The sequence below is a fragment of the Cupressus sempervirens genome, chromosome 1 (assembly GCF_028749045.1).
Source record: "Cupressus sempervirens isolate cs-2001-9-10 chromosome 1, ASM2874904v1, whole genome shotgun sequence".
In the NCBI taxonomy this organism is placed as follows: domain Eukaryota; kingdom Viridiplantae; phylum Streptophyta; class Pinopsida; order Cupressales; family Cupressaceae; genus Cupressus; species Cupressus sempervirens.
This window is the reverse complement of record NC_143118.1, coordinates 135,682,199-135,707,609: the sequence shown is the minus strand read 5'-3', so window position 1 is coordinate 135,707,609 and position 25,411 is coordinate 135,682,199. Positions and strand designations below refer to the sequence as shown.

Below are 25,411 nucleotides of genomic sequence, written 5' to 3'. Positions count from 1 at the left end.
CATTTAATTCACAAGGTGGGAATTCAATCTATTCGACCTCAGTGGAAGGACTAAAAGTGGTATCCTACCACACCCTTCACCAGTTACAAGCCAAGCTTAGGATATTGACGGCTCTCTCCTCATCTTCCCATGGTAGATACTCTCAACTAGCGATGTCATCTGCAGTCTTCTCTTTATCAATGGAGGATGCGTTTTGACACAATTTGGAGTGTTATCTCTAAGCCCAAGATTGCCCATTTTGCCTAGTGCCTGGTTTTTCAAGGGCTTCCCCTTGGGTCGAGGCTCAAGCATATTGGGGTTCCTAATCCTCGGTGTCCTTTTTGTGGGCAACCGAAATTGTGTTTGCATATCTTTTGGTTTTGTAGGCTTGCTCAAAATTACTGGCATTAGGACCCTTTTCTTGGTATATGGTTGTGTTGGGTGATTCCCCCAAGATCCCTAGGAAATTTTCCTAGATCTAGCATACCTTTAGGATGGAGATTTTGTTTACTTTATGGAAGGATAAGAATGGTGTTCTTTTCACTCACAACTTTTTTGATATCAATGTTACTATGTACACTAAAGCATACATTTGTAATAATATCATGATGCAAATTCAAGTCCAAGCTAACAAAGTGGCTCTAGAGGTGGCCCACCTTCTAGAGTTACTTAATCATTGGGGTAACGGGCCTTGTACAGTCGCCAGAGTGCCTCTCGATGCCTCGGTTGACCATACTCCGCCAAGGGGTTGTCGCCGGGGGCACAACTCCTCTACTCGTTGCTCGCACATGCCACACGCACAAACTCCCCACCACCACTCTCCTAGTGGTGGCAATGGTGGTTGGCAACGTCACCACTCAGCTCCCTTGCCTTGACATGGTTCTAGCTGGTCCTTGGGTCCCGTGGCTCTCCCTCCTGGTGCTCCTATTGCTTCTGGCAAATGGCCTTTCCACCTGAATTTGGCTATCTCTCTACCACGTGCAGAGGAAAAAGATAAAGACAAGGTTCCTAATGACGTTAATGGCTAGACTGTTCCTAGTCCACCTGCTAACCCCAAAGATGACTAGGGTTTTAATGATCGAGATGAACCACCCCCTTGGCTGGCACTGCTTTGGTGGCCTAAGGGGTTGCTTAATATTTTTTTTAATGAATAGTTGTTGATTCCAACTACGGCCGTGTGAACTCTCGCTGGATGATCTTGTATTCCCCAGCACCTTTTTTGTGAATTTGTAACGAATATATTAATTTATTAATAGAAAAGGACTATTCATAATTTAAAAAATAGTGAAGGTTTCTAACTTGCATGTGTGAAAGGTGAATGAATATTGAAGGGTATTATTTTGGTAATGTCTCATTTATGTTTACAAAGGTGTCTTAAGGTGTTGTCTCGTAGATTTGGATAGTATGTCCATTTGACATTTAGACTGATTCTAAGTTGTGTAAACCTTTTCTTTTGTATCACATATCTATCACATTAGATGCTCTGCAGATATATGGAGCTGTAATGAAAAATGTTATTAGCACAGATACTTATATTTATAATCATTCCTATTGCTTTACAACTATGGAGACTATCTGCATATAATAAGAGATCTATTATTGCATTGTAATGACGGCCGTATCCCCTTTTTTTTTGTTTATAGAGGTGTGCCAACCGGCCTGATTATTTGTTTCATTGCACGGCTAATATTCCTGCAATGTAAATAAAATAGAAAATGGATGTTTTCAAAGAGACAACAGTGGGTAGTATTTTCTCCAATGCATGTGTTCATATCACAGAGACCTTGCACCGAGTAGAGCATATAATTAACACTTCAAGGATGGGTATATCGTAACATTCATATTGAGTACAAGACCAATGTGTATAGCACTCTTCTAACTGTCATATGTTCGGAATCTTAACTCGTTTGCTGGATTCGCTTGCTAAGTCTCTTTAGATCATTCAGACCCCATTAAAACCAATAGACACTATTCCAGAATTCTACCCAATTTTTGGACAATCATGAAGACTCTAATTTGGATTGAGGTTGCTTGCTCTGAACGACAACTGGAGAAATGGAGAAGCGAGAGATCAATGAACATCCCTGTTTCTATTGATCGGACCCAGCCCTTCTAATCTTTCTATTTTTTCGAAATATCAAATGAGCTATTCAGACCTATGGCACAGCTGAGAAATATTATTGGATTATGTTGTGTTGAAAGACAATATCAGAAATGCAAGAGTAGGGATTATATATAAACAATTCAGACACATAGAAGCCTGAGATTAAGATGAGCCTAGACTTCTTATCCACTTATAGCTGGATAGAATGCAAGTCCCATCTTACGGCACTAGACATCCAATGTGAAATCAACAACGCTTCCACCTTCAGACTGAGGATTCAATACAAGCGGTACAATCACCGTTTACAGTTGTGCAGCAACTGATTGGTGTTCTTCAATTGGCTCGACTGCTGGAAGAAGTGTGCAGATGAGATTGCGGTCACCATACACATTATCCACACGCCCTGAACAACAGAAATCAAAACAAGTTAGATATAAGAACAAGAAAGTTGATGTATCACAGAGTGTGTTCCGAAATGTTGATGAAAAACTTTTATACAATCGAGTCCAGAAACAACAAGCTCAAATAAGTAAGATATAATTGTTTGCAGTTGTAATGTCCTCTGCCATACAAGAGCTGTCCATTGTAATAAAAGGTAATGCGGGTTGCCAACCTGTTGAAGGCCAGAACTTGGATTCACGAACCCATGAGGCAGGGAATGCAGCAAGCTCCCTTGAATAGGGTTTCTTCCATTCATCTGCCATCACTGCTGATGCAGGATGAGGTGCTCCCTAATCCACCACAAAAATGATCAGAAGAAGTTTCCATACACACCTTTGTTATTTTTTTACATTTTCATCAAATCATGTGTCCTCGCTATGCACTAGAGCTTTGATCATTTAATTATACATTTTTCCTCTCCATGTTTCTGTTAACTTCTTAAAGAGTTTTATACCAAGATGTTTTTATGTGACAGTGAATTGGATATCTTCTAGTATTTACAGATATCTATCATATCTTTCTAAAATATATCATAAATTGTGCTCTAAAAGTCCCAAGAGTTCACACCTAATGTGATAATTAATGTCCAAAAGTTTTATAAAAGTATTATTTGTTTTTCATTAATGGATACCAATGAATTCCATGCAATGTAAGATGTACAGCTTAAAATAAAACATGTTCCTTTCTGCATCAATGAAGCTACAAAACTCACTTAGCAAGATACTTTGAATTTTGGTGTTTTTAACTTAGCAAGATACTTCGAATTTTGGTGTTTTGTTTGGCCTTACTTTTAGAACATTGTTGTTTATGTCCATTTTCCCGTTCTCAATTTCCATAATCTCCTTTCTAATTGAAATGAGCGCTTTACAAAACCTGTCCAGCTCTGCCTGCAATTCAAGAAAAGAAAAAAAAAATCGAAAAAAATAGTTCAGCTCGTTGCAACTGCACCTCAGCCATCACCCACTGTGCATTCTTATGAACCAAAGATACAAAAGATAACGCATACCTTGCTTTCACTTTCCGTTGGTTCAATCATTAATGTCCCTGGCACTGGCCATGACATGGTAGGTGCATGGAATCCATAGTCCATAAGTCGTTTAGCAACATCTTCTGGCTCTATTCCAGCAGGTATCTGTCCAATAACATCTCCAATCAAGATACAAGCAAGAAAATGAATGTAGGGGGGTTATATAAAATTATTAAAGTCATCTCTTCTTGAGATAGATGAATTTTTAACATTCATGAGGTTAAACATAGTCTATGAGACAGCCTTCCCACTAAACCAACTTTAGTAATACAGTTCCTAAAGTTCCATTCCTATGTAACATTTAGATACTCTTGTCACTGTTTGTCAATTTTGACATCATTCATATAGGACTCCTGTTCCTATTGTTATATTTTTCTTCCCTTCACTAATTCGGAGAAGAATTCTGTCGAATGCGGAAGGAAATGAATTCCTTATGCCAAATCATCTTACTTTTAAAGCCACAGCAATCACAGAAATAATTCAAACGTAAGATGACTAGAACCAATATGCACCTTGAAATGCCTTAAATCAATAATGAATTCGTGGGCACAGGTTCCATTTTCTCCTCTGAAAAGTACAGGATAGTGATCCTGCAGAAACAACTAAACTTAGTTGAATGGAGATATTAAAGAAAAAATGATTAGGTGAGAAAAGTGTAGAATATGATACCTCTAGGCACTTAGCCATATAGTTTGCATTCAGAATGGCAATTTTTGATGCATCAGTAAGTCCCTGTGAACCCATCATTGCAATGTACGAATATGATATTGGCAGAATCATGGCTGAGCCCCATGGTGCAGCTGATATCGTACCAAGTGGTTGTAGATTTCCTTCAGGAGCAGGAATTCCACTTGTTGGTACCTGTCATTGCAAATTGCTTAAAGCTTTTTCTTTGTCTGCGAACTCGAATAATCATATGCTTTAAACTTATGCAAATTTGATGAGAATTTCCCAATTCAAAGAAACAAGAAACTCTAAACTTCTTATTTAAGGGGATTAATCATGATAGATTTCTCTCAGTAACATTAAAACTTGCCCAAATCTACCTCTTCCCTTCTGAAATTCAAAAGTCATTCAAATAGCAAGTATAAAAAACATGGCACCTGAAATGTAGATCATATACTAATAAGATCCCTGAATTCAATTTCAAGGACACACAACAAAAAATGCATTAGGCCTGAAGGACAATGTCATACAAAAATCCTCGAGCAAAGCATAGACAGATCCCTAATGTTTCATTTCTGGTTACCACAGAAGCGATCTAAATAAAGTTTTTTCTTTGAGTTTATCTCTATTAGTTGGCAATGTCCAATACAAAATGCATAGAACAGTAGAATGCTGGGATTGTCTAAGGGGTTTAGCTTGGTTGAAACGATATATTCTTATTGTGGAGAGCCTGGTTCAAATTTCAGGAGGGACATTTTTGTGGCTTTCTAACTTGCGACTCTCAGTGTCTCCCAATTTTTGTTGCTCGTAAGAAGCTAGAATCTCATGTTGTTGTTTGAGTGAGCACAAAATTTGTAAATAATATTCAATAGAAAAAAAGAATGCTGGGATCATTTCTTAGAATACTTCTAGTTAGGAGGGTTGCCTAACCCGACTTTTGCATTTTGATTTGGCAAAAGGATTTTTGAACCAGTGGCTAGTAAGTTCACTTAGTCATGATAATCAAATTACTCATTATGCCAAACACCATAACAGGAGAGGGAAAAGAGATGAGACATAAGTGGGCTTACCACAGGGTGTGATGGTAAAAATGGTGCCAAATGCTTCTTTACTCCTATAGGCCCCATACCAGGACCTCCACCTCCATGTGGAATGCAGAATGTCTTGTGAAGATTGAGATGGCAGACATCCGCTCCAATTCGACCCGGGCTTGTCAGTCCAACCTGAATCATATAAGAAATTCACAAGGCTAGCTTCATTAGATTGCCAAGTAGAAAACTCAAAAAACAAATACGAATTGATTACATGTTTTGTATTAGCATCAATGATATTGTAATATATTCCAAAGTTTCTGGTGCAAGCATTTGCTCATCAAACTCTTGTTATTATATACTGAATGGCATTTTACGGTTTCTGGAACTGTTTAAATACTCACATTCTCCACAAGTAGTATTAACTGCCTAACTCAGTTTATCTTCCATTGTGTTTGGTTAATCTTCTTTGGCATTATGTTTCTTTAGATACTCATGACTTAAATTTTAACATTTGCATAAATTGTAACTCCAGAATATGAAGTTAGTTCTAGAATATGAAGTTAGTTCTAGTTATGCAATTGAAAATACACACAATCAAATCTAGAAACAAACTATATTGAAAATCCCTTACAAATTCCCTTAAGTGCTAACATTTTTTTTCAGTTCATGAAGGCAGTGGAAGATTGATAAATGTTTATTTGATTTATGAGAAAATAACTTCTTTTCTTACTAGAGAATTATACAATCTAGTGCTACCAAATCTTAGTAAGACATTTATCCAAACAACACTTTCAAGCACTTCCCTAGTGAAGGATACTAAAAGTAAAAGGTGTTACTTCCAATTACTCCATTAATTAAAGTTTGATATGACGCGAACATTCATGAAATCATTGCACTCTGGTCCCTGACAGACATGGTTCTGAAATACTGGAACAAATAGAACTCTTTTCAAGGTCTTATTGAAAAGATTGGAAGAAACATCTCTTTGTTATCATAGAACCTTACAAATTTAACTTTCTGAACACCTTTGCATGTTGCGAATTAAAGGGAGGCAAAAGAGTTGAATACATGTGCATGTCTGTATTCACTACGTAAAATTAGAAATACAGCTTGTATACTCTAACAGATAACACAAAAGCTTAATAATTAATGCATTCATGTTAAACCAAAATGATCATCTATCCCATTATAAATTCTACTTAACCTCCCTTTCAGAATACCTTAGGACACAGGAAACTGTGAGTATTTAAATGGAAAGAGATATTGATAAGAACAGATGCCAAAACTTAACCTAGAGTGAGAAAGGGGAATATAAATATAAAAAATTCACCTGTGCATTCATGTTGGCACCATCCATATACACTTGACCGCCATTGTCATGAATGATTTGGCATATCTCATCAATACCCTCCTCATACACACCATGGGTTGAAGGATAGGTAACCTGCACAGATTCAAATTACTTCTTCAAAACACTTATAACACTGCCACAATAATTGAATAGTTGTATTGTTCATCGTCAGCAATATCAAACATATTACAAACATAACATCCTTATTCACATTTGAGTGTGTGGATATTTCAATGGATCAGCTACAAGGATGCACAAGTGTTAGTGTTGATAGCCAAGGAAATTCCGCATATTTTATGTCTTGTGTATCAATTAATTTGAGAAAATAATCAGCTAAAGGATAAAGGGCTAAGCACTTGGTAAGTCCACTTCATGCCTTCACATAAGGCAGGTTTTAAGTGTATGGATGACAGTATATCAAAAAGTGTATTGTAAGCACTCACCATAAGTGCTGCAAGGTTGTCCTTATTTTCCTCTGCAGCCCTCCTCAGTTCCTCTATATTGACATTTCCTTTAGCATCGGTTCCAACAGCAACAATTTTCATGCCACACATTGCAGCACTTGCAGGATTTGTTCCATGAGCTGAGACAGGAATGATACAGACATTTCGATGCCCATCTCCCCTTGCCTGTAACAGTTGAACACCAAATAAGCTCAAAACTGACTAATGCTACTCTAAGCATTTGGTTTCATGTGGTTCAGGATGTTTGAGCACATACTTGATGATAAGCACGGATGACCATCAATCCGGCATACTCCCCTGCTGCACCAGCATTGGGTTGTAGAGAGAAAGAATCAAACCCTGTGATTTCACAGAGAAGTTGTCCCAAGACATTGAACATTTCCTGCATTGACATATGCAAGCTTAGCTATTTTGAAATAAGAATTTGGGTTAACAACATGCAAAGTTAGGCAAGAGTCTACAACACAACAGTAAATTGTGAGTCTCTCATCTAGGAGATTTTGGGTTCAAATCTACTTGAGCTTAACACATAATAATAATTAATCTTTAAAAATAAATAGCTTCGGCCCATTACCTATCAAAAAAAATGTGCAAAGTTTCTAAATTTCTTATCAGGAAACATCATTCTAACCTGATAACCAGCAGCTTGATTTAGAGGGGCAAATGGATGAATGTCAGAAAAGTTGGGCCAAGTAATGGGCATCATCTCCGCAGTTGCATTCAACTTCATTGTACAGGATCCCAGTGGTATCATACTATGGCACAAGGAGAGATCTTTCGCTTGTAACCTATGAATATACCGTAGCAGTTCATGCTCTGTATGATACCTGAAAGTATCAGCCAAATTTATCAGAATTATAAAAACCTGTTTATTAAAGAAACACTACCAAATGAATATATTTAACCTTAGACTTTACATGTTAAAAATTGGATGTGTCAGGTAAGGACTATCTCTGAGAAGGTGCTCTGGAATGGTGGTATGAACCTCTGGTGCGAGGGACTCTGCTGTAAAGTTCACCTGGGTGATACAAAAAGGTTATCAGAAAAAGAAAATGATTACAGTTAAGGCAAGATAAGGGATGCAATTATACTTACAGATTTACTCCCGGCAAAAAGTTCAAGCAGCTTATCCACATCCTCTAAGGTGGTTGTCTCATCAAAAGAAACAGTGATCTACAACATTCAGCATTAGCATTTAAAATTGGGGCACTCTTATCTATTGAACTCTAAGTATAATCATTTCCTATGTCAGAGATATCAAATGTGCACAAACCACCATAATTATTTTCATAGATTTCTGGATTTGATTATGTGTGTTTTTTTAGCATCGACATTTCGGATCACACTCCACAATCCATCATCAAGATGAAACAAAGCAAGAGATGGTGGATCACAGAGTGGGATCCGAAACGTCAATGCTTAAAAACACACAGATATCTATGAAAATAATATCACGTATCAATAATATAGGTCAATGGAAACCCATATGTTTTTTAAATGGTTGGAAATGGCATTCTGGTTTGAGATATAAATAACATCACAAATATGAGTAGGTCCTGTCTACATGATACTCACCGTATTTGAATCTACAACTCGCAGATTGATCTCATTCTTAAGAGCTGTCTCTGAAATGGCCAAGGCATCTGAACATTTGACCTTCACAGTATCAAAGAATGGAGCATCCTCAACATTAACAGTACCCAATTTCTTCAATCCAGTGACAAATGCTCCCGCCAAACCATGTACACGTTCTGCAATTTTTTTCAATCCTCCTGGACCATGATAGATTGCATACATAGCGGACATATTGGCAAGTAATGCCTGGAGTCATAGACTCAATAGTTAAAATCAGTTCAAGTAACCTGAGAATCTTTGGACGAGAACTATTCAAAATGTTGGATAAACACAAATAGCTACTGAAACAATAATACTAACACATAAAAATCTGTCTTTCAACTCTTAATCAAGGAAACTAAAACAATTTACTTATGCAGCTGTAGAAGCTAGAACATACAAAGATCTCGACAATTATATAATTCACGGGTTCCATTGGATCTCACTACTAGAGAACTAAAGTGCAATAAGTGCGCTGATATCAGAGGAGATGCAACTCTGTATATCTCAACCAATTTTAAGCAATCATGCAGCCACAAAGAGCTGGAAAGCGGAAATTTTTCTGTGATAAAATTTATCTGTTCTTTAAGTTGAGGACCACAACCCAGGAAACTAAAGTAAAACAAATGCAGGGATGCCTTACAATATAAAGTTTACGTGGCATAAATGTCGAACACGGCATAAGCAGAACTATATGTGCATAGGTTAACATATACAGTGCTTCTTATGGCCGGAACCTGGTGCCCATGTTTTTGTTATGTTATGTTATGTGTTGGGCATCATTTTGCAGGCGACTCAAGTCCACTGGATGAACTAGATTATTTGAACATATGAAACTCTGTAACGTCAACCTAGACATGGGAAGATTTAAAAAAAGGAGCTGCATATGATGAAATTCTGATGTATTTATTGGATTTTAGCATAGTCATTGGCGTCCTCCATTTCTAAAGCTCCCGATCCAGTGCTGAAAGCGAGAGTTCTGAATGTCCAAAATTCTTAATGAAAAATATTGATTAAAGCAAAACTAAATGAGCTTGTAAATGAAAAGATCTATTAATGGAATGGTAAGTTTTAACTTTTATCTGTACTGATCCCAAAAGTAGTAGTTTCATGTTTTGATGTGGATTGACATTTACAAACAAAAATGACAAGATCTGTATTACCTGTGCCGTGCAGATGTTGCTAGTGGCCTTATCTCGCCTGATGTGCTGCTCCCTTGTCTGCATTGCCATCCTTAGCGCAGGCTTCCCATGGGAATCCACACTGACACCAATAATCCTCCCAGGCATCATTCTTTTGTACTCTTGTGATGTAGCCAAGAAAGCCGCATGAGGCCCCCCATAGCCCATGGGAACACCAAACCTCTGAGCAGACCCAACAACAATATCCACCCCAAATTCCCCAGGAGGCTTCAGCATTGTTAGAGCCAACAAATCAGTGGCCATGACAACCTTCACACCATTAGCATGAGCATTCTTTACAAAATCAGAGTAATCAATAACTTCCCCCTCTGTACCAGGGTACTGAACAAGCACCCCACAAACATCCTTGGAACTATAATCAAAATCCTTCAGATCAGATTTAACGACATTCAACCCAAACCCACCTGCCCTTGTTTGGCACACATCAAATGTCTGAGGATGGCAGTTACTAGCAATGACAAAAGTCTTCTTCTTACCTCTGGTTATATTATTACACATCGCCATAGCTTCAGCAGCAGCCGTGCCCTCGTCCAAAAGAGAAGCATTCGACATGGGGAGCCCTGTAAGATCTGATATCATGGTCTGGTAATTCAACAAAGATTCCAGTCTACCCTGAGCGATTTCTGCCTGGTAAGGGGTATACTGAGTATACCAGCCGGGATTTTCCGTTATATTGCGGAGGATTACAGCAGGGACATGGGTACCATAGTAGCCCATCCCAATGAAAGACTTATAGGGCTTGTTCATGGCGGCCAGGGACTTCATGTGGGCAATGAGTTGGGATTCTGTGAGACCACCATCAAAGTGTGAGAGCTTGAGGGCGCCGGTTCGAATCCCCTTGGGAACCGTGGCATCAATCAGCGCATCCAAGCTGGGAAATCCACAGGTATTGGCCATGGCGGCCTGCTCTGGCGGCGCTGCGCTGTTGTGGCGGCGGGCAAAGGTGTCGCTGCTTCGCAGAGCCTCTGCAGAGATCCAGCGCGCTGCGGATTGGAAGGCTAGCCATGGTGAAGAAGAGCTGATTGTTGGAAGAATCTGATTGTGGGTGTAATCAAAAGGGAGAATTTTGTGCAGAGGCGAAGGACGATGTGTGTAATTTCGGGTGTGGGATTTTGAATGGTGGAGGATGCGATTTAGCAGAGCACCATTAGCTATACGCCTGGCGCGGTCCATTGAAGAGACGCCAAATGGAGGAGTACACAGCAGCAGCAGCAGCCAGGTGAAAGGGATTTTCTCAGGCTGGCTGGCTGGCTGGCTGGCTGCAGTTCCAGGAGTAGTTTTGGTTGTGCGTATAAAGGGGGAGAAGTTGTTGGTGGGAACTGAGCAGGACCCACAAGAGGATCAAGAATCTCGTCAGATTCCACTTAACGTCACCTCTCACTTAACGTAACCTCTGATCAGTTCGAGTGGTCCTATGGAGGGGGAAAGCTTTAATGTAGGGTAAAAGTTCACCTAACCCTAGTGGAATAAGTTTTCATATTGCTATTTGTTAAAAATTGGCTTTTTTAAAGTTATATTAAAATATTTCTCTCAAAAGAGGTTTTATTATATCAATTTTATTTATAAAAATTGTTAGTTTGGATGAATATTTTTAAAAAAACTAAAATATAATAAACAAAAAACAATGATAGGTAGGAAATATTTTTCAACTAAATCGTGATAGCAATATTACAAACAAACAATTTATTATTAATGAGGTTAGGAAGGATAATCTTCCTAGTAATTTATGATCATGAGTAAATTGGATTGAAGTAGAAGACAATTTAGTTGAGATCAATTTTTATAGAGCTTCAAAGGGAAAACATGGACCAAGTGGGGATGGTTGAATAGAAAGGGACCAAAGGGGTATAAAGTTCGTCAAAAAATTACACTATTTGGGAATATCCACAAATAATCTTGTAGAAATTAGAGTAGCATTGAAGGGTTTAGAATGAGAGTGGAGTTGATTGTAAGGCATGTACACCTTGAGAGTGATTTTGCAATCACGATCATTGCCATTTGGCAGAATTCTATTCCTAATTAGAAGCTCGACAAATAGCTCAAACCAATTCATGAGTTGATTAGCAAATTCTTGTCCAAAATTTCTCACATTTACTGGGAAGGAAATGGGTTAGCTAACAAACTTGCCAAATCATCTTCTGAGTAGAGGTGTGTTGTGGCTTTATGACATGACACAAATTCTACTTACATGGACCTTTCTTAAACACATAAGAAACAAGTGCATCACTTTGCCCATCTTCTCTTTAGAGAAGCGCATTTGGTTAGAATGGGAACATGATTGCCAGATTATAGTTTGTTTTTTAATGAGGTCATAAATATGGACATTTGGCATATAACCAATAGCACGAATATGATCACTAAATTAAAGGAACTTGGTAGGACAAGCAATTTAACAGGGGTCGTGATGAAAAAAATTGACATATCACCAGCAAGATGGTTCTTAAGAGATTAGGTCGAAGTGTCACTTTCTTCTATAATCGCCATCTTAACTATGTCAATCATGGTACTCTAGGAAATGTGTGAATAAACGTAGGTTTATTGTCATGAACTACCCTTGTAAATTGTTTAGAAATTGGTAGTTAAAATCAAGTTAAATTGTCATGTACTACCCAATTAAATAATTAATGGTACTACCTCATTACCGAATGAATATTATCATCGACTCTTGGTGAAGAAGAGGCAGATTTCATTTATGGGAGATGTAGTGGAGAAGATATTAAAGTTCATCCTCTCTTTCGAGTATGACCTAGTTGTGCATGCAATCAAGGCCATCCTTGGAGGGGAACTTTTGTAGGGTCGTCATAATTATTGAGTCAATATAGATGCGAATTCAACGTTTTATGTTTAACTTGCTAGAAACATGAGAGCCGAAGGTAGGAGGGAGGATTCTTTTTGGGTGCAATTGAGGATGTCCTGGAGAATGTGACAAGGAGAAAAGAATCACTTTGCCCATGATTATTATGTGGTAAGACACTGAGCTAGGGATCGGTCAAGATATTTTTCATGGTTTCTTCTCTAGAGCTAGCAAGAATTGTGGAGAGGAAGCCATCCATTACCCATAATATTGCTTTCCTAAAATTGGTGTTTGGGTTTATTTTGTTCATCATGGAGGTGATGACCATATTACAAACTACCTGCATAGTGAAGGGCTTGAGAGTAAGGAGGAGGTTGAATCAACTACCAATGAGATCATCAAGGAAGATGATCGAGCAACAACAAATGAGGAATTCCATGTTGACATTATAAGCTTTGCCTCACACCTAAATTATAGTCCTAGGTGCTCTAGTTGGGCAAGAGCCTTAGTGAGACTAAAGATTGGTAATGCATTTAAATGTTAGAGGGTGTCTATTCTTAACGGTTATGTCAATATAGTGGATATCTAAGAGGATATAGCTTATTGTATAGGTTGGTTGTAATGGGAGTGGTATGGCCAATAATTTTGTTTCACTCCCTGGCTTGCTCCAAAACACGTGGCTTTTATATAAATATGGTTTTATTGTTCCTTACTTTTTCTCTTGCATATTTAGAATAGAAAGCATGTAATACCTATTTTGTATATAGGGTGTCAACAATTGGTGGATTGGTTTTAGTTAGATCCCCAATTTCCTCTTCAAGACTAGTTGTAAAAAAACTATGATTAATTCAATGGGTGTAGCCCCTTAGCAAATATTTACTTAGCAAAACTAATATATATATATATATATATAGGTAAAATTATTAGTTTGTTTATTTCTTGTATTTTTATTTATTTATTATTTTATTACAAATTATTATAACTACTAAGTACTCAATTTTCTCTTTTATTATAGAATAGTAGTTTTAAATGTTCTTTTTCATTCTAGATGGTTTTGTGCATCGAATAAAATGTCATACAAGAATTCTTCTAATTTTAGAAAATTTAGTTGGGTTTACAATGGTGGGTTTCTTATCTTTCACAATCAATCAAAGTGATATAATATTTTTGCTTTAGTTACAATAACTTAATGGAAAGCTATCCATAAGTTATTCATGATTTGTCTTAGATGTTTCTATCACTATATATTCTAAACATGATTGATGGTACTAAAATGGGTGTGATTGAAGGTCCAAGGATCTCTTAGAGGGATCACTTGGATACGATCATAACCAAGCCTTGTCTCATATTAATTATGGCATATTACGTAATTTGATGCTTATGCAAAATAACAAATCTAAAGGTTCTCTAAATAGGTGGGATTCTATTTGAATTATCAAGGTGACTATTAGTATTATTTTGGTGTACTTATTAGATATTAATAGCAACAAAAATACTAATTCATCTTATGTGTTTCAAAACTTGTATAGGCTCAACCAATAGTGGCATGTTGTGGTGGTTAAGTTGTTGAGTTGTTATACTTGCCATCAAGGTTCAAATCTAATGGGGATGAGGTCCCCCATTTGTGGCCTCACTGGTTCATAGCTCTAGGTCAAAGTGTTTACCCCTCTTTAAAAAAAAATTTAAAAAAACCTCGTATAGGCTCAAACCAAATAAAACACACAAAAATGGAAAGGCTTTAGCAAAAGACAATAATTGATCAATCAAATCTACTACATACCATCATGTTTAGATATGCCCAAAAATGTACCCTTGTGTTGATATTTTCCAATGTTTCATCTTCATGTGAGTTTGTAATGACCTAGTGATCTTTGAATTATCTCCTAAGAAATGACAATTTAGGAAAAATATGTTTTTTAATGGGCAAAAGTTAGACCAGTGAATGAGAATGATATAAGTTATCTTATTAGTAATGAGCTTGAATGATGACTACATATAAGCTTATTTGATTTGTTTTTATTATTGAATATTAGCTAACCAATCAACATCAAATTGTTAGAATAAGAAAACAATATTATTTTTATCTTTATGTCACTGACTCAAAACTCCAATAGGATTATATTGATTCTCTCATAATCTTATGAGGCAAACTCTATTCTATTGGACAAAGACCCTCTATGGCAATCACATCCTTAGCATTTTATATCTTTAAAAATAAATGCTTGAAATCATGTCATTTTTGCTACCAACTAATATGCTAGAAAAGGGCTTGAAGAGTTAGATTATATTTAATGTCATACATAATTCTAGAAAATTAAGCTCAATATTTACTCAAAATGATGGACTTTATAGTTTTACTAATTTAATCTAGCAAATTGATTTGTATTCTAATAGGTGTACAAAGTCATTGCAAGAAATACAAGATAAGTCATAGCATAAAACATACTAGTGATCATGTACATTTACCATCTTAAAAAGTGCACACTTACTTTGTAAGACCTTTTACCGCTCCCTTCTAGTGATCTCCTAGAGCATGGATGCATTTATGATCAAATTGTAGCCTTTTTTTGAAATTTTAGTTTTTTTTTATTAATTTGTCTCTGTAATCACCAAAAAATGGTCATCTAGACTATGAGCCCCCTTTTTAGCAATTTTGCCTAATTTATCAATTGCTTATTATTGATCAAATCATCACTTTGCTATTTATTTGATTATAACCTATGGTTTGATCACCTTATCCTAAGTCTCTTATTTAATTAAAAGAACTTGCTCCCTTTTAATTAAATAAAGTCACATTTCCCACTTATCCTAAATGTCACACATAAAGCATTATTCCTATTTTTAAAATAAAAGAAAAAGGCTTTTTGTCTCATATGAGGTGCACACTTTCCAAGGTGGGTGGAATCTTCATTCTTCTCCACACATCTCTCACATTTTATAACATCACCATTGATCTTGCTTAGGTGAGATTTTTGAGCACATGGATGACTTGAGATGTATTCTCCACCCTTGATTATGCCTCTTTTTCCTTTTAATCTCAACTATCCATTTTCCTTTAAAAGAAGGGCTCTCTCCTCACTTTTCATCTCTGATTCTTTGTACTAACATTATGTTGCAGTATTTCTAGGTGCCTTTGGAGCTTTGATGACTTGGAGCATTCTTGCACTCTTGCATTTTAGCTTAGCCCTCATTCTACTTGCATTATGGCATTCTTAGCTTAGCTTTCTTTATGCTCTAGAGTAGCTCACATAGCTTAAGTAGGAAGGCTTGTCACTCTTCATATTTTGATTAACTTAGCTTGTATCTTGCATCTCATGTTGAAATAGCTTGCATTGCATTATGATTCTTGGATGCTAGCATTCTTGCTCCCATCTTTGAATCTTCCATTCTATGGTGCACTTTTCAAGGATTGCATAAGCTAGGTTCATTTGAGAGTCATCATATAATGACCTTTGCATGTCATAGATAGGAAGCTATAAGCAGCCCCTGATATGCTCTTCTTCATGGGTATTCTCATTAATAAGGGTTTATTGGAAGTGTGTCACATTTTTAATGTACACTATCCACCCCCAAGATCATGGAGGGAATCCCAAAGTGGAAAACCCTTGGATAAGGGTTGAGGTCATCCCATACCCAAGTTATTTTTATTTGGGTCCAGAGCTTATTTTGGGGTTTTCATTTTTTTTTGGCCTGAGTTTAGTTAGCTCCTTTTGGTTTTGATCCCAAAATCGATATAAAAGGGGGTTTACTCACTTCATTTGGTAAATACACACATTCAAGGTCCATTCATTGTATCAATTTCAAGATGTAGAAATCATCATTTGCAAGCAATATTTCAAGGATTTCAATTCTAGCAAGAAAGGATTTCTTGGATACCCGCATTTCATGTCATCAATCAAGCATTTCCTTTTAGATATATAGCTTATTTCTTCATAGGAGATGGTGGATTTCTCCATCAGGAGAGGAGATCCACATTCATCAATATTGCACAAGCATTCAACAACATAGTTACATCTATTGTTCTATGATTTGACACTTATAGGTCTATTGCATTTATGGGAAATCCTTCATTATCATTCTACAGTAGCATACGTTTATCCACAATCATCTTTACATCTTTTTTGGATAGTGAATTTGAATCCATCTATAGAGATTTGGAAAGGTGAAAATTTAAATTTGTCTGACTTTGAGATGTTTTCTCATTTCAAGGTTAATTGCTAAATAGGGGATTGAACAAGGAAAGCTTCTCCCCCCCCCCCCCCCCCCCCACACACACACACAATAAATTTCCATTTTTGTGTGTGTAGGAGAAGATTTATAGGTTTTTAGAGTTGCAAATTTGGATTTTGGATCTAGGGTTTCTAAATTCTATTAGAGTCATAGTTTTGCATATTTTCAATATAGACAAGGTCAAGGATGACCTTGACCCTTGCTAGGTCATCCCTTGCTCAATTTTACCCTTACGTCTTGTTCATCCCTAATCTAGAGCCTTTAGATTCTTAGAATTAATAGTTTTCAACCTATTGGTTTTGGATCCGATGCAATTTTTGTTTTATCACAATTGGTCATTTAGTTTATAGATCTTAAATGATGCTCCTCTACTAGCTCTTAAGGTGATTTTAATTCTTCATTTGTCATTTAATAACACTTACTTATCATATATGATTTTTTCATGTACTTAACCACCATATGTGCTTTTACAATAATCGGCTTGCATTAATTAATATCGATAGGCATTCTATAATGGTAGAATGAGTGGAGTGGGATGGTGTGAGTGTCTTAATGTTAACTTTATCTTTTAAGGTTAAATTTGACAATCATCTACACATCAAAATTTAAAATATAATTATAAACATAATATACTTTTAAAAATAAATTAATAAACACCACATAAAATATTTGATAAAATTATAATTTTTGGAGATTTTAAAATCATCAATTTTCTTTACAAATTATAATAAAAAGCTTAAGTTAATGAAAAAAAATAGAGATAAAGGAAATATAAATATTTTTGGGTGTTGTAAATTAAATTTTAATCATTTTGTAGTGGATATCTATTGACATTCCTTTAGATGGATTTATTAAGATATTTATACTAGTTTAATTATTAAACACATAATTGGAGGGAATTAATACATAACAATCAAAGGGAAATAAAGAACTCCTTTAGTGTACATGTTTGAAAGGACTTAGATTTAGCATTAGCACCCCTTACATCATTTTGGGTTGTGCTATTTTGATTTGGACCCTTTTGAAGTCACTGTTGGTGTACATTGATTCCAACCTCTTTGTTAATTTTAGTCCCCATAATGATTTTAAGAGTAACCTTTAGTTATATTTATTTTAAATCAATGATTCATGGTTGACAGTATGTTAACTTCAGCCTTGATTTATTTAATTTAGGATCTATGTTTCTCATGCATTAGTTAGTGTTGAAACTAAGGTTGTTAGTTGATATAAACTCATGTAACCTACTTGTGCATGATTGGTGATAGCTGAAGCTCTTTACTATAATTTTCTTTAGAACCAATGGTTTAATATTTTATAAATCATGATTGATATGCTTCACATGTATATCAATGATTTATTGAATTAATTATTCAACATATGTGCATTTCTTTATTTTTCATTTTTGCATGAATTATTTTTTCCTTTCCTAGCTAGATTTGTGCAGCTATATCTACAAAAGTTTACATGGCACCAAAGCTTAGAGAGCTAGAAGAAGAATCATATTTTTTTGTAGGCATAATAGATCAGAGCTTGGAAGAATGAAGTTTACAAGCTTTTCTCTTCTTATGTCATATGATTATTTTGAATGGAAGCCACAAATTCTTCTTAGGCTCATGAGTAGAGACTTGCATCAAAAAATCATGGCATTTGAGGTCGGAATATGATTCTATATTAGAGAAAGGCCAAGTTCATACTCTTGTTGTGAGGTCCTTGCATTTATTTTCTCTCTATTGATGCACTGTTTGTGTGGATCTATCATGCATCTTTGTGCAAATACTTATTTTCTTCCATTGTTGATCATATTTTCGGACTAGGTTCTTTGTTTGGCAGTATGAAGGTTAACATTTGATAGATGTCCACACTTTTATTGTCATGAAATATTCTCTCTTGTAGATTTTGAGGGAGGGCTTTATTCCCATTGGGTTTTCCCTCTTTCCTATATCCTTTCATTAGATTGTTTTGTTTCTTGTTAGTTGGAAGTGAGAGGGGGTGTTAATGTACGTTAGTTCCAACCTATCAGTTAACTCCATCTCTATCTAGGTGATATTCTCATGCATTAATTTATTCCCAAACTAAGGCTTTTAATTAGATAGTTTTCTATTAACAACTTCTACAGTCACTTCTCTTACACTTTATACATTCTAATAAGGTAGTTAGATCTTCCTTGTGTGGTCTTTCTTTGCATGCATTATTGTCCTTTACACCTTCTTGGTTTGATACTTAGATCTTATCTTGGAGTTGCATTTAATATTTTTATAGATAGATCTATCTTATATGAATGATTAGTTACCTTCATTTTATCTAATATATTTTTGCATGAGCTTTATCACTTTGAGGCCTACCTATTGTATTTTGGTTAGAAGAAGTCATAGACTCATTGGCTCCTTTGATCTCAAACCCTCTTTCTTTCTTGCAAATCTTGATTAGACTGATACAATCCCTCATGATTATAACCTATCATGTAGAATAAATCTTCTCATTCTTTTCATGATTAAGGTGAAACATTAATAGTTCCTCCTTCCCAAGTCCAAAATCACACTCATGAGTTTGATAAATTGGAACATTGGCTAGCTTGGAAAAATCTCCCTATATCATTATTTCCATATAATCCTTGAGGAAACTCATTCATAATGATGAACATAGTTTAGTCTCTTTGTAGCATTTTTCATCTTATTTATTCCAATATTAAACCTTTAGCGAGCATTGCTCAAGGGATGGGATATGTTCCTCCTTTGAGGGTTGAGCCTTCTTTACCAATTTCTACTTCTATTCCTACCATTTCCAATTCAATTCAATTCAAGTTTCTAATCCTGCACATATGGGTCTTCCTAATCCTACTCTTCCTATGAGTGTTCCTTGTGTTTCATTTGCTTCATCTACACCTTCTTACAATAATGTTCCTTTACATATTACAATGCTCTTTCTACCACTACTTCTAACATGCCTTGTGCTTCTTCCAACATTCCTTTCTTTTATCATTATTTTCCTAACACATCCAATGTGCCTCTTCCTATCATTTCCTCTACAAATTCCACCATTAATAACCTAGCTCAAATGGTCTCTTCTTTGCAACAAAAAAATGCTTCATTGACTCATTCAAATTTCAACATTCACACATGTGAAATTTCTAGTAATTTTTCCTTGGATGTTATCTGAGTCATTATCCCTCAACATGTTCATTGACTTTTTCATGAGACTTGTAGTGGTAAGGGTGATCGTGTGACTCAGGTCAAAACATTTCAAACCTTGTGTAGTTATTTTGTCCACAGCTATGGGTTCATAACTAAGTTTGTCACTAGGACCTTTCAAGACAAAGCTTTTTGATGGTATTATTCATTGTCTCCTTATTACATTAATTCTTTTCACAAATTTTCCAATGCTTTCTTTCAACATTTTTGTTTTTAAATATTGGTCCTCAATTTTCCTTGACTAATTCAATGCATTGTAAAAATGAGTTAGTAACTTTATTGGTAAATTTAAACATTTGCATGCTCATATTTCTTATCCTTTGCCTAATGTTGATATGTAATGCATATTCATTTTCTAATTTTAAAAAAATACATTAGATCTAAGATATTGCTTATTGAGTTTACTTATTTTTACAATTGTGTGCATTTCTTCATTATTATCAATTATAAGTGAGTTAGTTTGAAAGTGACACTCCAATGGCTCCTATTACTATTGATAAGAGTGATATCACATCTTATCCTAATAAGTTTCACAAGCCTAACAACTACATCAAGATCAACAAATCATCTAACACAGTAGATAATCAAGTGGTGACAATAACATATGCTATGACTCCCTTGTCCTTTATTTTTAGACCTAATTTTATTTATATTTCATTGTCTAAATATTTGCATGATTTGATGATGATGTAAATAAATTCTAGCATTATTAAGATTCCTCCTATTAGACCCATTGATCCAAAAAAACCTCTTCCTAGATCATTTGATTCCAAAGTCATTGTCAATATCATTGCCAAATTGGTCATCATTGAGAGGTGTTATTCTTTGGAAAATACTATCCAAGACCTCATTGACTAATACCATATCTATTTATATTTATGTTAATTGTAGAAAAAAAAATGTTTCACCTTCTAATCAAATTTTGCATGTATATAGTAATCTTCTACCATATCATTCCTCTAACACTACTGTGCAACCTTCTTCTTCTGCTACCCATATCATTCATGATGATAACAAATGAAAAAGCCAACCATATTTTCAACCATGTTGATTATGTCCCACCTCAACCTACACCTCAACTTTTGCCTAAACCTAAAATTTTCATTACCTTTGATCATGTTGAAAGAAACAAAGCATTGGATGATCCTCTTTACATTAGTGCTAAGGTTTTTCATATTCCTTCCCATAGTATCTTTGTTGATCCTTCTTCCATGGTGAATGTTGTAGTTGAAGAGCATATTTCTAATAAAAACTTGCAAAATAGTTTCTATGATATATCTTTTGCTTTGATTCAATCTTTTAATGGTTTTATTCATCATCCTCGGGGTTCTATTTCTTTCCTTATAGAATTTTGTGGTAAATTTAGTGTATACTAATTTCATTTTTATTCCCACTTTCAATCAATTTCAAGTTAAGCTTGGTCTTCCTTAGTTGGAATTTGTAGCTTTTCCTATTTATAAATATCTTAGGTTTCCTCATTATGGTGAGATCAATACCACTAACCACGATCTTCATCATCCTTCTAGGCCTCAAGACTGTGTTGACTTTGATTTATTTTGGCCTTCTTCCTCACACACCACCAACTTATCTTGATTATCTCTTTTAGTCCTATCAAAATTTCAAGATCCAAAAGATTTGTCAACTTAGTAAACCTAAGTTTGATCCTAGTCATGGTCTTCTTCCTATTCCACCTATTTCTCCTTTATCAAATTCTTCACCTCATATCCAACATCCTCATATTACTATCTCTTGACCTAGTGTGACTCCTTCCATTCCTTCTTCACAAAATAAATAGACTTGATTAATCCCACCCCATCTCAAACATCTAACAATACCAAATGTAATCAATGTGCCTATGCTCATCATTACAAGCATAAATATAAAGCTAATACATGAACACATTTTGTTTTATTGCCTCATAGACCTCTTGTGTCACTTCTCTTTGACCATCCAGTGACTGAACCTGTGGAGTAATTGAATTTGAACAAGATTAAAATGGATAATCATGATAATGCTATTTGTACTTTGGATTATATTATGATTAATCTATATAAAGAAGATACTATTTATTATGTTCATGATACTAATAATGATATGCATGGTAGTGATTCAGATGATTTATATGAGACTACTTATCTCAACCATGATGTACTACATATGATTTCTATATAGTTATTAAGCATAGTGATTTATATTTACAACATGGTCCTTGTTTGGAACTAGCTATAGTTCCTTCTATGATACTTGATGTTTATCCTTTGCGAGTTTCCCACCTTCCCCAAATACTATGGACCAAGATAGGGGGAAGGTGATATGCTTGTTCAACCCCTCTTATGTGTTGGATTTTATGTGGTTGGTAGCATAATATCATCCTTTTGGAATTCTTTGTTCAAGTCTCTAAAATCTGTGCAGACTTAGATAGACTTTTCATGTTTGGATATAGAAACAATGTTTGAGATCCATTCAGCACAATCTATGATTCTAATAAACTAATCTTGCAAGATTTTTTCTAATTCATCTTTGACAAGTAGATCCACACGTGGATGCATCTTTCTAAGCTTTTTCTTTACAAACTTGACACCTGTTGCTATAGATTACTGATGGATTATCAAATTTGTGTCTAGAGTTAGCATATCAGAACATGGCCATGTAAATTTTATTTTATTTTTAGTCAAGAACTTGATGAATTGTTTCTTTTCTTCCTTTGATAAAGACTCACCTAGGTGAGTAAGATGAGAAACTTCTTCCATTCTGATGTTGGCTGCCTACATAGGTTCTACGAGAATAAAAAATTTGTCTTAAAAGTAACTAGGTAAACTACCTAGTATCTCAACCTCAAGCACCTTAGGGAGGTTTTCACCTGTGGATATGTATTTTACTTTTTACTTTTTTAGGCTCTAACACCACCACTGAGTGATTTTAACCACCATAGTGCATGTTATTTTAACAATTAGGAAAAATGGCTTAAGGGTTTAGGATTTGGACTTAAGAATTTATCTCCCCTCTCCTACCATTGAGATAATGCAACAGGTTATGCTCATCCTAACAATTCAAGAAAGTGGATACCGAGTACCTGCAACCTACATAAAATCCATGCATGTATAGACACAACATTCTAAGCTAAATAGGCAATGGCAGGAAGTGGTGCATCATGTAGATCCTAACCAGTAGGTGATTACGACTCCCTTCCTTAACCACATCAGAAATGCCATACATAAAGAAAACAAACATGCACACCATACACATGTAGTATAGGGTAAGTATCCATAAAAAAACACATACGATAATAAACCATCTAACTAATCCTCATCAGTAACTGTAAACAGTATAATAATCATTATGCATACATGAAATATAGAGTACCAAGTAATCTCAACATAAAATAAACTAAATCAAAAGCAATATTTGATAATCTTAAAACAATACCACTAATCATAAGCATGAAACTAGCCTAAAAGAGTTTGGCAATGATAACAAAAATGTGAACTAGGGGCAGGCACTACATCCACCCCCCCAGACTTAGGCTTACTCCTAGAAGCCTACAAGAATGGTAAAACTAGGAATTCACTATGCGGGTCCCATTGAACCCTTTCCCCCTATAGGAGAATATAACTCTACTGAGAACACTACAACACACTTAGAGCAATATGATTCTGGTTTAATGGTAAACCAAAAACCATATTGATCCAACATTCATCCTTTTTAACAAATACTGAAATAGATCTCCTAAAAACTCTAAACTAAGGATAACATAATGTTTGCAAAAGACAATCAAAGGCATACTACTTAAGCATAAGTAGTACATTTCAGTTTGCTTTGAAAATAGAAGAAATTCAATTTTCAGTTTGCCTATATTTAGGTTTAAGTATAATTTTCAGTTTTGAAGTCTAAGTGTTGAAGTATGAAAAAATATACAACTAAAAATTTAAGTCATGTTTCAGCTCACCTAGTTTCAAGTTTCAATTTTTCTTCAACTAGTTAACACTAGTGGCATTCCAATATACCTAGAGCTCCCAATGTAGAAACTCGAGCTCTAATACCAGATGTAACACCTCACCAAGGGACCCAAAAGAAATGACCTAAAGTTTTACTAAGTTTTCCAAGCTTTTTTTTTAAAACAAGAAAGATAGTCATACACATCAAACACATAATAGTAGAAGCAATAACATACAATCAACCATAAGCATACATAACAGGTTACATTCCTTAAGGATCCCATGACGAAGAATTACATTCAAATATAATCTAATTCTAAGTCTAACAACTACCACATCCATATGAAAGAATAATAGAAAGTCCAAAGTCCATATTATAAATTTGTTCTTAATGCCTATTGGCAAATTAATTCAGAATGCTCAATCATCCATTGTACATGTCACAGGGTATGAAAGGCTAAAAGAATATACATATGTAGAAATAGAAATAAATATACATCATTCTCCACGAATCCATGATACAAAGTACAATAAAATAAATGAAACCATCCACCATACATGATAAATCCATCCATCATAAAAGATATAAACACCCAACATGAAATAGACCTATCCATCATAAAACATAACTAACTAAGTGTGTAGTTCCTCCCAACCATCAATAGCATCATTAGACCATCGTGGGCCCTAGCCATCCCTCATGCGTAACATCCCAAACCACTTATAAGATCATCGATACTATAGTAATAGGGACGTCACTCCTAAACATACTATAATATAAGCACAAAGAAATCTAACATGTTAATCATCAAAATAAGAAAATGCATTAGAAAATAACATCATCTAAACATGATAAACCAACATCCCAAGAAGCTCCAGCCACGGTGACTACGGACGGATCTCAATGGTGAGAGTAAAAGCACTACCACTCGACCGCGTGGAACCTAAATGGTCCACTCCCACCGCACTGAGGAGATAGTCTCAAGTTCCAAACAAGATATCAAATCACATAATCACAAGTACTCTCTAAGTTCAGGAAATCCTAAAATTATACCAACTCAAAGGTTCCAACACATAGATCGACATCTAGACCCAAAGGCACATAAAACACATAGGAAACCTACTATGTAAGTAGGAAAGTGTCATCACAAAGTCACGTAGAAGTTACCCTGGCAGTTAGCTTAGGACTCCAAGGTCCCTAGTGATCCATGTGGCTACTAGTATCCTCTTATACTGATGAGGTATACTACGGAATGCAAGGTCATAACCAAGCATTCTCCCAACTCCCATCCTAGTCTGTACTAGCACTCGAGGCATGGGAGAGAACATACAATTATCTTATTAGGTTCATTTTAATCCCCATTTAGTGTAATGTTTTCACT

General features: G+C 35.4%; 1 protein-coding gene across 1 annotated transcript; it reads right to left on the bottom strand.

Moving 5' to 3' along the window:
* Window positions 1-1,746: 1,746 nt before the first annotated feature.
* On the bottom strand, window positions 1,747-11,145 carry LOC149576538 (glycine dehydrogenase (decarboxylating), mitochondrial-like). The gene is made up of 15 exons (XM_089817791.1): window positions 9,844-11,145; window positions 8,642-8,887; window positions 8,162-8,239; window positions 7,984-8,084; window positions 7,698-7,893; window positions 7,323-7,448; window positions 7,046-7,231; window positions 6,582-6,695; window positions 5,288-5,440; window positions 4,221-4,412; window positions 4,064-4,141; window positions 3,531-3,656; window positions 3,313-3,411; window positions 2,697-2,814; window positions 1,747-2,486 (listed from the first exon to the last, which is right to left on the bottom strand). Exons 1-15 carry the CDS (start codon window positions 11,053-11,055, stop codon window positions 2,386-2,388), a joined length of 3,126 nt encoding a protein of 1,041 aa, XP_089673917.1. The 5' UTR covers window positions 11,056-11,145; the 3' UTR covers window positions 1,747-2,385.
* Between the last annotated feature and the right edge of the window lie 14,266 nt (window positions 11,146-25,411).

What these genes read in the sequence shown, in the direction of transcription:
- LOC149576538 (XM_089817791.1), bottom strand. Translation starts at nt 11,055, where the DNA reads ATGGACCGCGCCAGGCGTATAGCTAATGGTGCTCTGCTAAATCGCATC. An exon ending in GTGCCAACATGAATGCACAG is followed by an intron (nt 5,441 to 6,581) that starts GTGAATTTTTTA and finishes TATATGATTCAG; the next exon opens with GTTGGACTGACAAGCCCGGG. An exon ending in TTTTACCATCACACCCTGTG is followed by an intron (nt 4,413 to 5,287) that starts GTAAGCCCACTT and finishes TTGCAATGACAG; the next exon opens with GTACCAACAAGTGGAATTCC.